The sequence below is a fragment of the Parasteatoda tepidariorum genome, chromosome 2, assembly GCF_982258835.1.
Source record: "Parasteatoda tepidariorum strain Cologne lab strain chromosome 2, Ptep-v5.0, whole genome shotgun sequence".
NCBI lineage: Eukaryota > Metazoa > Arthropoda > Arachnida > Araneae > Theridiidae > Parasteatoda > Parasteatoda tepidariorum.
Window position 1 is genome coordinate 107,980,780 of NC_141756.1, and position 13,179 is coordinate 107,993,958.

General features: G+C 28.6%; 1 protein-coding gene across 2 annotated transcripts in view; it reads left to right on the forward strand.

Moving 5' to 3' along the window:
* The first annotated feature begins 20 nt into the window (after positions 1 to 20).
* LOC147816004 (uncharacterized) overlaps positions 21 to 13,179 on the forward strand; it is a 54,697-nt gene continuing 41,538 nt past the window's right edge. Inside the window, exons 1-4 of one of the 2 annotated variants that reach the window (XM_087157986.1) lie at positions 21 to 119; positions 6,010 to 6,189; positions 8,086 to 8,156; positions 11,653 to 11,704. In XM_087157986.1, the coding sequence (XP_087014112.1) occupies positions 6,019 to 6,189; positions 8,086 to 8,156; positions 11,653 to 11,704 (294 nt within the window). In that variant the 5' untranslated portion in view covers positions 21 to 119; positions 6,010 to 6,018. Of the gene's footprint in view, positions 228 to 6,009; positions 6,190 to 8,085; positions 8,157 to 11,652; positions 11,705 to 13,179 lie in introns of both variants that reach the window. The other variant, XM_087157985.1, reaches the window with a different exon arrangement.

Genomic DNA, 13,179 nt, shown 5'->3' on the forward strand with positions numbered 1-13,179 from the left:
AATTCAAAGTTTATACGGGGTAAGATAAAAACGTAAAGCGAACTATTAAATGAACATCTCAAAAACGAGCAGAAACAAGAATAAATAACTTTATTCTAAGCGTGGAGCTTGGCAAACAAGTATTATTTTTATATTCTATTCTCTAAATTTGTGTTTTTCAAATTGAAAAATATTTTTAGATAATCATTGAACCTCATCTTTAAACAGTCACTAACTTTTATTATTCAGTAATGTTCTTTTGGTTATACTTAATTTTTTAGATTTGCTAATTTCTTTTTCTTTAATTCAGTCAATTTCTTTTATTTTGCTCCATCAATTTAATTGTTTTAAAGTCTGAATTAAAATACTATGAATAATAAACTCTATAATTTTATAAATTGACGTAGCATAAGTTCGTGATAAATTAAATTACTTTTATGTTTCATATTTTATGTTCACACATTGAAGGAAAATTAATCGCGATTTTGAAATTTTTAATTTCTTGCTCATGTTCTAATAGCTTGCGTTTCTTTGTTTATTAATGAATCTATTATTCAGGGTATCCGCACTCCTAGAAAGTCATAAATTTCGGTATTGAACAAAATTTGTCTTGATTTGTAACTATTTTTTTTAAAAAAATAATGGAAAGTCACTGGTTTAGGTCGCGGAAAAATCTAATTTTTAATTTACCCCCTTCTCTCCCAATATCATAATGTTCTAAATATCTAAATTTGTTGCTAAATCCCCACTCACATTCATATTCTGTTAAAATTTGAAATGTTTTTATCCTGTTCTTTAAAAATTTTGGTGTTCTCTCAAAAAAGGAAATATAGAACATCATTTCTAGAATGAATTATCTTTAAAACTTCTGCAATTTCAGAATTTTTTTATTTTATCAGTTTAAAATTCTAGTTTAGGCTTTTTGTATTACACTAACTTTAAAGCTCAGCTTAAAATAACCTCTCAGCTTAAAATAACTACATATATATCTAACAGCATTTAGTTTTGTATTTTTTTCAGCTATTTTATTGCTTCAACTCTTTCTTTACTCTGTTTTTTTAAGTTTAAAATCAATAAATATGAAAATGCAGAGTATAACAGTTTTGGTTATACCTGTCATTTCAATAAGGGCTCATGATTTTTTTTTTTAAAAATCAGATTTATTTTTATTTAAATGCACTGTAAGAACTTTGATTTATGATTCAAAAAACTTTATAAATGAACTTATTATTCATGTTTAATCAAAATTAAATTACTATTGAAACTGGATTATAACAATATTTTAGAAACACTAACTACCTAAACAATTTTTCATTATAATACTAGATGAAATAGAGAATTTAAAGAATTCTTTAACTATTAAAACAAAAATTCAATTAGCAAACCATAATTTTAATTTAAAAATGTGATTTCTTTTTTTTCTCTCTTTATTTTTAAAATGACAAAATAAATGCAACAGATTGTGTTTATAAATGTAGTCATTCATCAGAAAATAAATATTTAATCTATTCATTTTTATATTAAAGTATTCATTTTTAATAAAATATCAAAATGGATAAGTTAAGCTAAAAAAAAAAATTTTTTTTTTAAATCTATGTACTCATTGGAATTTTTTTCACAAAATTTCTTTATAGAAAATCTGATAATGTCAAAGATACTGTAAACATATTATGAGAAGAAAAAAAGTTATTGATAAGCACAATTCTAATTCTGGGTTATTTATTTTAATAACAGACATTTTTATTCTGTGATTTGATATTAATGTACGCATAGCTCATTCTAGGCAGGGTAAACAGGGTGCAGCACCCTGTTGCCCTTTTAGTCAAAAGAATCTACCCTGTTGCCCCTGAAGTAAATTAATGCCCTGGTGTAATAGACTTCATACCTTTTTTGCCCTTTCTTTCCTCAACCCTTCTTTATTTGCAACTCTTTTTATTTAGTTTGTTTGTCATTACATAAATTTATATGGGAAAGGAAAAATAGCCATCACACCTCCTTGTTGAACTTGTCTTTGAAAGTTTGCAGTTGCTTCACTATCATTAAATCATAATTATTATTAATAATTTTAATTATTAAATCATAACTCAGGAATGAGATTTTTCCGCTTTTTAGCGGATTTCTGCTTTTTTCACTTTTATCTCTTGAATTTCAGCTTTTTTATCAAAAATTCAGATTTTTCTAAATAATTAACTTTTTTTATAAGTATTCCGCTTTTTCAGAAAATTCACTGATTTTCAAAGAGAAACAGAAAATTCAAACTACATAGCTACCAATCCTTTCTCATTTTTACTTATTTTAGCTATTTTCTCCCCTTTTACTCGCAGCAGATAAGATTTTCCGAATTTTTTACCCGCCCTCCAAATAGATCCGATTTTTTTAGTTCAAAAGACGCTGCTTCTGACAAGCCTTTTAGAGGTCCCAAACCTGGAATCTGCTAATATCTCGATTCTTATTCACACGATTTTTATCAGGGTGGCCACCCTCCTGGAAAACCTGGAATTATTAGGGAATTTTTTTATACTGGAGAACCCAGAAGCAGAATGTGCCTAAAACTGTGACGTACGTCGCAAAACAAACGTAATTCTGCAGAACAATTTGTATCTTGAATAAGTGACAGCGTTTTGCTGCGAATTCCCCCTCTCCGCCCACTTGCCTCCATTAGTCATACAGAACAATCCCAATCCAATGCTTGCAGAACATTTGTATAAATTAATAAGTCCTGTTGCAGAACATTCAAAAACATTCTGCTTATGGGCTGGAGAAAGCCTGGAAAAATCAGGGAAATTTGGATAAAAACCTGGAAAAATCAGGGAATTTTAAAGACAAGCTGGAAATTTTTCTTTCGATAATTTTTTTAATCTCACTAATGTAAATTATTTCATCCATTATGCCCATTTTTTTTTAGACGGAAATGTATCGCCAAACAATTGAAATATCATCAACTTAGCGATACTTTGCTTGCATAAAAATTTGTTCCATTAGAGCTCTGTTAGACTAGAATGATGCCACATAAAATTCTCTCACAGTTGCTAAACGAATGTAGAAACCTTTGAATGCTATGGGACTGTGCAATTTAGAAAAGATTGTGGTGGAGGTGGAGGAAGGGATTAGGATATTAGCTTTTGTTTTTAAATTATGTCCTTGGGCTGAATCCATTTAGGGCTCAAGTTTGTTCCGATGCTTTGGTGGTAATTTTTTTCTATTTTAACAAAGTGTTTTTGTATTTTTAACTTTATGGAATTCTCCAGAAATTAGTTAGTTTTAATTCAATAATAATATATTTTATATTGCACTCTTTTTCTGAAAGCTTTTGTACTCCCATTCAAAGAAATCTGTGAATTATTTTTTCTCAGCAAACCAACCAATCACAAATTTTTTTTTACAATCACTAACAGCAATGCTTGTCGGCAAATTGTTAAAATTTTTGCATTAAAGATAATTTTTTCAATTTCATTTTAACCTTTTATAACATATTTTAATTTTTTTAAAAAAAGGTTTTTTTTAAGAACTAACTATATATTAATATTTAATTTTACTGTTTTGTTGGTCAATATGTAATTTTTGATTCGAAATTTTGCTCAAAACATTAAAAAATAAATAAAAAAATCTTGCCAAATTGTCAAAATAAATTATTTTTTTCGAAATGATATGTTAAAAAAATGACATTTTGAATAAAATGTTTTATAATCTAAACACTTTTCTTGTATACATCCTACACTTCATGAGAAAAAAGAAACACACCTGGAAATTTTAAGATTTTTATCTGGAAAACCTGGAAAAATCAGGGAAATTTGAAATCTGATTTGAGTGGCCACCCTGTATAATATCAAACATAGCTTTTCATATTTGCGTGTTGCGATTCTTATTCATGCGATTTGAATATTGTACGTTGTGATTCGTATTTACGTCTTTTTAAAAACCTATGTAGCGATTTGTATTCACGCAAGTTTAAAATTCAATGTCTTGATTTACTCATGCAGTTTATAATATCAAACATTGATTTTCGTATTTATACGTGATTTTAAAATAAGGCATTGGGATTCACATTCACGCATTCTAAAAATTATTCGTCATAATTCTTATTTATGCAATCTAAAAATTACGCATCATGATTTGTATTTACGCAATCTAAAAATTATGAATCGTGATTTGTATTTACGTGTTTTAAAAATTCTATATCCCAGTTTGTATTTTCTCATTTTCAAAATCGTATGTCTAGTTTCATATTCATGTGATTTCAAAATCCATAATTGTTATTCATATTCACGCAATTTTAAGATCAACTATCGCGATTCTTGTGAGAAGTAAATTTTTTTTTTAATTAGTTACTATAAAGGTGACTGTTTTTCTAACGACGATTATTAGTATATGTAAGTGTTACAACATTAGAGAAACTGGAAGGGAATATATTCAAAACTTACATTCCGTTCTTGCAAAGAAGAAAAAATAGGATTTGTCACAAGATGGACTAACGACTAAATATAACAAGCATAAAAGATATAGCAAACAAAAGCAATAACTTAAAAAGGGATTTAATTTTTTTTATTTATTTATTTATTTTTTTGGAAAAAGAGTTAATTAACTCATCATCAAAATTCTTATCAAATAAAAAACAATTATCTAAACAGTTGCTGATTGTCATGTAATTTTTCAAACTAAAATAGCAATTTTTGTATGTTAAGGAGTTACTATATATTTCTACTTCACTGTTATTGATATGTTTCAAAGGGCTGTAGTTAGATTAGACTATAATATGATCATAATGATTCGGTGCATTGTTAAAGTTTTTTTCCCAATATAAATTAAAAAGTAATATTACTGATATATTTGCTATAAATCACATAACAGTATTTATTAAAAGAAATGAAATATTAATGTATATTCTCAGTAGTTTTAATTTGCTAAACCAGGTAGTTTTTCAAGTAATAATTGTCTCTTATGTGAACTGAGGAAAAATATAATTTCCAGCTTTATTTTTTCAATTGGTAATTTTTATTTTCACTAAATGTTAAGTATCAATGTATCATTTATATAATAATAGATTAGTACACAATTGTATGTCAACACATTATTTATTACCTTAAACTGTCTGGAATTTATTATTAAAGGGTTGCACTTGCGTAAAATTTACTATCGTGGAAATTCAGCTCTTTTGCCTTTCGGCTAATCTCATCCCTGATAACTACAGACACTTAAAAACATACATTTATTATTTTATTAATATATGCATGCATTTTATTTTAAATAAATTACTAAGCTAATTAGCTCATTAACTCGATGTTTATATGTTACTTTATTAATAAAAATTAGTAATTAATTTGCTTTGGTACTTTTAGTAAAGTTAAAAAAAAAAAATTGACGATGTTTTTTAATAGAATGTGTAAAGCCCATAGAAAGAAATTATTGCCTTTTTAGAATAATAATGCCCTTTTTTTTAAAACTTTTGCACCCTGCCCTTTTTTCTGTCTAGAATGAGCTCTGATTGTGTACGCAATATTAAGGATAACATTTATACAATAGTTTGTTATTTGCCACTAAGCTGTTTAAAAAGAAACGCAAGTTTTCCAGCTTTCTCATTTCCTACGCGATTGCACGGTTTAGAGTGTACGAAACCGACACAGCATTAAATGTTTACTTTAATGTGTACTTTCAATCTCAAGAATCAAAAGATTTTTAAAGATGTAATTTAAAATTTGTTGGAATTTTACACACACCAAGAAAGTAAGTTCGTTAACCAAAATTAGTTAATGCAACAATTAATTTAAAATAAATTTCAAAACTAAAAGTATCAATAATTTAAAACACTGTTTTTTTACTTTTTACAAGCTGATTTAAATCAACAAACCCTGATTTCAATTATTGTTGTTATAATGCTTTTTTTAATTTTTTGTTGTGTTTTTGTCTGTGAAAATAGTAACTTCGGTAAGTCCTGAAAAATTCTTAGAATTATTCATGGAAAATGGTGGATTTGAAAATCCAAAATGTAGCAGAATACCCTGCACATACTTATGCTTTTTATTCTATTGAAAGGGTGGAGAAATGGGACGATTGTCTAAGGTAGAAAAGAAGAAGAGAAGATGGAAGCAAGATTTAGAAACTCAAAAAACAAGGCATCGATTTGCAGATACTGAATACAGAACGAAGGTGCAATTTTTATTCGAAAAAGTAGAAGAATTAGTGAATAATAATAAATCGGTGAAAACTATGAAGGTAAGAAGTTGAGTTATTAAATTTGTGTATTTAATCAAATTTTTAATTAATAAACTGTCTATATTAGTAAATTGCTGATCAGTATTTGATTTGTATTATTACAGTTTTTTGCTAAATTGAATCATTGTGTGATTCACTTTAGCAGTGAATAAAGTGAATCAATCATAAGTGAAACTATGTCTGCTTAGAAGAAATTTGGGTCCGTTAACGAAATATCTTTTCATAAAAATGGAAGCTTCACAAAATAATTTGTCTTTTAATCGGACCCTTCGCAAATTTTTTTTAATATTAACCTAATTCATAGATTATTTATTTTAGTTTTATAATTGTAAAAATATTAGAGTAGCACTTGAAATTTTCAAAAGAAATTTTTTTCTTCCCAATATGTGTTTTCAAAAGTTTCCACTGTTTTGAATTCAATTACTTAAGAATAAAATTTTAGAAATTCACATGAAAATTTTCTTTACCTCAAACAGGATGTCCATATTTTAGTCTTAAGATAATGAATTTGAACTAATTAATTAATAAAAAATCTGTGTAACAATTTTTCCCTTTCTCACCTTTTTGTATTTAAGTACATATAACTGCAAAAATTTTGTTTTTAGTATAGTATTTTTGCATAATTAATAAATATAAATAGAAATTGTTACTCAAAATATCTAATATTTTTATTTTATTTTTTTCAATTCTGAAATATGGTTAAGTTTAGTGCTGTTATTTCTAATGCCACCTGCCAAAATCAGCAAGCTTGCGTGGTAAAACAAAACAAATTTAAGGCAGAAGGTGTGTTTCTTGTTTCCAGTGGGGCCATCTATGTCCAAGAATAGGACTTCAACCACACACACCTCACAGCCCGTTTTTAGGGCAGACCCATTCATGCATCCATTCATTCATCCACAGATCATAGTTTTGACCTGAACCAGAGAGTGATTAATCTTCAATTCAGGACCCCAAGAGGTATGATTTGACGGAGGACTTTCGGACCCGATAGATTTAACATGAACCAATCACCATTTACTACAGGGGGAGTAATGGCCTGGCGGAGATCGAATTCACAACCCCTACCAACTAGGCTATCCCAGCTAATGGTTAAGTTTTTTCCCTCTAAATGTGTTAATCGAGCCTGGTTGGTAGGGCACTGGACCCACATCCAAGAGTTTGTGGGTTCGATCCCAGGCCAGCGGAAGACTCCCCGTGTAGTAAATGGTGACTGATGCACGTTAAATCTGTCAAGTCGCAAAGTCCTCCGTGTTCCCATAACAATTCGATGCCTCTGGGCGTACTGATCCAGGAGGTTTCTTGTCTTCTGGATTGGTTTGAAATTACAAGGCTACGGAGTTGAACCTTAGTCAGGGTTGCCACTCCACCGGGGGAACAGGGAAGACCTGGAAAATACAGGGAATTACAAAATCAACTAAAATAACAGGGAAAATTCAGGAAATTTTTAATATTTTCTTATAAACTGAGAAAATACCAGGAATATTTATTTCTTATTTTCTTCTTTTACAAAATGTTGATCTCTCAAAGAACAATCTATAGGATATTTAAATATAGTTCAGCTATACTATACTATTTCATTGGCTGTATTATTTTCTTATGTATGTTGAACTGCTCCTTATTTCTCTAAAATTTTATAGCAATTAAAACTAGTATTAGTTATCCTAATAATAGCTCAGACATTTGCACAGTGATTGTGTGTTTCCTTCTAATATATTGTGTATAATATATATAGGGAAAACGCAAGGAATTTTTTTCCCAGATTTGTGTCGCAACCCTGTTAATTGTCGTAAACCCAAAGTTGGGTCGGCTGTTCAACAACGGGTATAAAATATAAATGTGTCAATCTACCTAAATCCTAATTTCTCCCTAAATCAATAAATTGCTTCAAGACATCAGGACAAATTGCTACTCAATTCAATAGAATGCATTGTATCTTTGGAAAAGGGCATAGTGGCAATTGCAGGTATGTTTAGAACTTAAATAAAGCAAATATTTTTTTATAATTATCTGATGTGTTTTTCTGTATTTATATGCTCAAACAGGGTTTCATATACCTCAGGGAGATATTAAACCAATTATTATTTTTCTCATGTTTTCTTAACTGATGTACTTATTTGTTTGTTGTATGCATTATTTTTTAGAATTATTGCTCTTTATAATCGGGGAATTTTTTTGCAGAACCAAAGTATGAGCCTTGTTACATTTTAATCTAATCCATTAAATTAACAATAATGTTAAAACTTTATTAACTTTATTTATTTCCATGTAAATTTTTATAGGAAACAGAATTTTTCAAGAAAATATAAACCCTTCGTAAGTTTTAAAATTGACAGACAGAGCCAGGGGTCTGTCCAGGATAAATTTACTACTGTTTAGCGGTGCCTTCACAAATTCAACTTTAGGAAAAGTGGTAGTTTCACAAAATATTTTAAAAGAGCAAGTTCTCTTGCAAACCCCATTCTCGTTGCTATCTATGAAAAAGAGGAGCTTTTCTGCCAGCTGTCTTTTACAAAAAGATAGCACATGTTTGCTCATAATGCAATGTGGTAAGATTAGCCATATCAAAGCAAGTTTTTCTTTTCCCTCTGACGGGGCTCTCCCTCTATGAACTTTACGGAAGTCGATATTCGAACATTTTCTTAAACACTGTTGTAAATTTATTCTAATAGACCTTTATTTTTTTATGAAACATTTTTTTTTCCCTCTGTAAAACTTTTTTCTGTATGACTCAGTTGAAAATAATCTCCCTATGAGGATAACTTTTGTGCTAGTTAAATGTATGTTTTTATAAAATTCAAGTTGAAATTTAACTATGGACAATGATTTTTATGAATTTTAAAATTTGGATGAAATTTTTAGCCTAAAATTTTACAATTGTAAAAATGTTTTTGAATATAAGGGGGAAAATATATAGAAATTTGCATGTCATAAATGATTTTTATTTGCAGTGACAAATTTTAAAAATATTTTCTTACTTAATTATATTTTTGTGTTGACTTTTGAATATAATTTTTAATTTTCGCAAATTATGGTTTAAATTTTCAATAAATAGGTACTTCTTAAAAAAGCCTAGACAGATTCCTGAGAACTTGAACTAATGTGTTTTACTGTATCATAATAAATGCTCATTTTTTAAAGGACCATAAACTACAACAATGATTATTCTGAAAATTGCGTAGAAAATTAAATGAATCAATTAAATCAAACTCAATAGTATGAAATTCAATAATTTTCTGATTGTTGATCATCCTGGAATAATATGCAGTCTGTGATATCATTGCTCATTCTAAAGCTCTTGTGTTTTATTAGAAAAATAAAACAATGGAATATTTTTTCGTCTTGTGTATAGTCAGGGGTCTGTCCAGGCCAAATTTACTACTGTTCAGCAGTACCTTCACAAATTCAACTTTAGGAAAAACGGTAGTTTCACAAAATACTTTTTCTTAAAATTTTATATTTGTATCCCGTAAGAAACGCTAAATACATATTTTTGTGTTTATTTTTTAATATAATTTTTAATTTTTCACAAATTATGTCTAAATTTTTTACAAAATAGGTACCTCTCAGAAAAACCTAAACAGACCCCTGATGAAGGTCTTACTCATAAATGCATAAAATATTTTATAGCTGGGAATAGTAAAACAAATCTTCTAAGAGTGACTTCACTTGAAAAGTTTAAAGAACTTCTCATTGTAATGAGGATTATATTGAACTTCTATTTTTATTAGTGATATTATGATTGATTTATTCTAATATTGCCAATATCCAAGTTTCAATCATATTAATGTAGAAACAGTCATAGATAAGATTATCTTCTGTTTACCCATATATTCTCAAATATCTCTGTATTTATTGAAGAAATTTGTTTAAAAGGACTCGGTGATAAAATATCCGCTGATTGCAAAAATATTTCTCTTATTTCTCAACAGATAGTTACTATTGCCAGTACTGCAGTATGTTGAGTGTTAATAGTTTAAGTAAAAATATCCTAAGTGGTAGACAGGTCATGGGTTAAAGTCCCCTTGCCGTCAGGCTAACCGTGGGAGTTTTTCGGGGTTTTCCTCCCCGTATAGCAGAAATGCGGGTTAGTTCTATCAATAAGTCCTCCATGAGGATACATTTCTCTCAATACTTGATCCAGGAGTTCCCTTGTCTTCTGGATTTGTCTTACAAACTGGGAATTCTATTTCTTATTTTCTTCTTTTAAAAGTGGTGACAACTTAAAGCACTATCTATGGGATATTTAAAGATGATATTTCAGCTATACTAAACTATTTTATTTACTTTAGCATTATTTGTTTTTAGTATGTTAAGCTCTTCCTTATTTCTTTAAGTTTTTCCAGCAATTAAAACTAGTATAGCTAGACTAATATAGCTAGACTAATATAGCTGACACAAGAGCACAGTAATTGTTGTTTCCTCTTAATATATTGTGTATAATATGAACAGGGAAAACTCAAGAAATTTTTTTTCTCCAGATTTGAGTGACAACCCTTTGCACTCCAATGTCTTCACTGAGGCACCAGAAACAGTCACCACTTTAAAATTAAGAAATTTTATATCTTAATAATTAGTGACCACAATATTATAAGAATTTTAAAATTGTATAATAATACTATATTGTGTATTTCAAATACTATAGTGCTGATATTAGATCAAACAGCATTTAAAAGTACTTGCAAGTGCAAAGGGTTATAAGTGTTTGATTTTGTAACTAACCTGAAATATCCTAATATGTGTCCATAATTGTTGAATACACTAAAGCATGGTCTGTACAAATTAAATAATATATTTAAGGTTAGGCCTCCAAACAATTAAGATCAAAAGGCATTTTGTGCACTGTATCTTTCATTTTAGTATAGTTTTCAGAGGTAAACTAAACAATCTTTGTGTACAGGCCATGTAAGTTTCTTTTTCTTTGTTCCTTCCTTTTTTTATACCATACACCATACCATGGAAAAAAATTTCATTGCAAATTCTCTTTCTTTTTCATTACTAATTTAAATTTTAAAGTGGAGAAAAAGTAAGTTCAGGCAAACCTAGAGCAAGTCATGAAATTTCAATTGCTGAAAAAAAGATTAAAATCCTTCAAAATACTAAAAAATGCAAGCAAATTATTAGAAGAGAAATTCTCCATTGCGTAATCCTAACTTATCATAGCATGATTTATTTTAGTTTGAATATTTTTAAATTTTCTTTTCAGCATTTGAAATTTCATAGCTTACTCTAGGCTTGTTTGAACTCACTTTTTCTGCACTTTAAATTAATAATCAAGGAGAAAGAGAATGTGAGATGAAAACTTTTCTTTCGCCATAAGGCATCCTCTTAAGTAGCTTTAAAAAAAATGGGTGGTGAGCTTGCTTTAGATTTAACTCTACTCTTAATTATATTTAGGTATCATTAACTAATGATCTTATTTTAGAAATATGATTTATAATAGTAAGCAATTTTTCTCACAAGAAGAAAGAAAAAGATCTATCCAAATGGTGGTCAAGAATCTAGATTATATTTTGATGTGAGTATTTTATTTCTGTTTATGATTTAAGTTTGTAATATTGATCTAATGATTTATACCTCATTTAATTTTCACTTTAATCATAATCATAATGAATTTACTTCAATCACTTTAATCATTCTCCCTACAGGGTGCGTAGCGTTTGTAAAAAGTACTTAAAGGTGCTTTTTTGTGGATTTCGTTTTTAAAAGCTTTTAAAGGTGCTTTTTTCAGCTGGCGTTTTTAGAAAGTGCTTTTTTTTCCGAATAATTTTCTTTTCCCCTTCAGTGATATCTGGTGGATCCCATGCATTTCACAAAAAATGGGGAGTTTGCTACGTAATCATTCACGCGGACTTCGTGTCGTACCCACGTTATGACTTGTGCATGCGCGCACACTTGAAACCGAAACCCGAGTGCTCCAATTCAGATAAAGAGTATCAGATCCTTATGAAATGTTTTTCTTTTTAATTTATTTTAATTTTGTTCTTGTTTATTTTATTTTACTTCTAACACTTTTTTTGACGTAGGGGGTAAGGGTACTTTTGTTCTGAGTTCAGGGTCAAGTTGAATTCACTCGGTGATGTGGGAAAGTAGTGATTGTTTTGATTTATGCCCGTTTCTTTTTGGGTTTTTTGTAACGATAAAACTGTTTATAAAAAGTTTTTGTTTTTCAATAATATCATTGATTGAATATGAATTTTTTGAGTGCTTGAAAACTTTTGTTAAGTGCTTGAAAAGTTTTTAAAAAGTGCTTATTTTTGATTCAAACATTTGGCTATGCACCCTGTCCCTAAAATTTCACCATACTTCAAATTTTGCTGCTGTTCCTAAAGAATGGAAATTTTATATAAAATAGTGCTTAAATCACTTTAACTTGAATAAAAGCTCTAATATTATGGATGAATCAAGGTTGTACGAGTTCAAACTAACTAAGTGCTTCAGCCAGATATAAATTTACTTGTGAAAAAGTCATTAACCTATTAAAAGAAGATAAGCTTAAAAAAAGTCTAAAACTAGTGACAAAAGAAAAGGGAAGAAACTAGAAAAAAGGGGAAATGATCTTGATTTGCAGATTAGTGAAAGCAATGGAAAGATTAATGAGTTAAAAATAATTGAGAACTAGGCCTGATTAAAATAGGGAACAGAAAGTTTGAGAAAATGTTCAGTTACTCTAAATATTGTGAAAATAACTGTTGCATATAATTTAATTTCTAAAGGAAATGATTAAAAACAAAACTTCAGAAGAAAAAAATGAAGAGGCATGGAATACTGAGTATGGTAAAATTAGGTCATCAAAAACCTGGGATTGTTGTTTTTTTTTTTTTTTTTTTTTTCAGAAATACTTAATTTTTTTTCCCTGAGTACTAAATAAGAAAGCATGATTTGCTTCTAACAAGAAAGTTAAAATATTTGGTAACTATTTGGTATTTTTTAGAAAAATAGCATTTTGGTGATAAATTATCTGATGTCAAAAATACTTCTCTTATTCCTTAA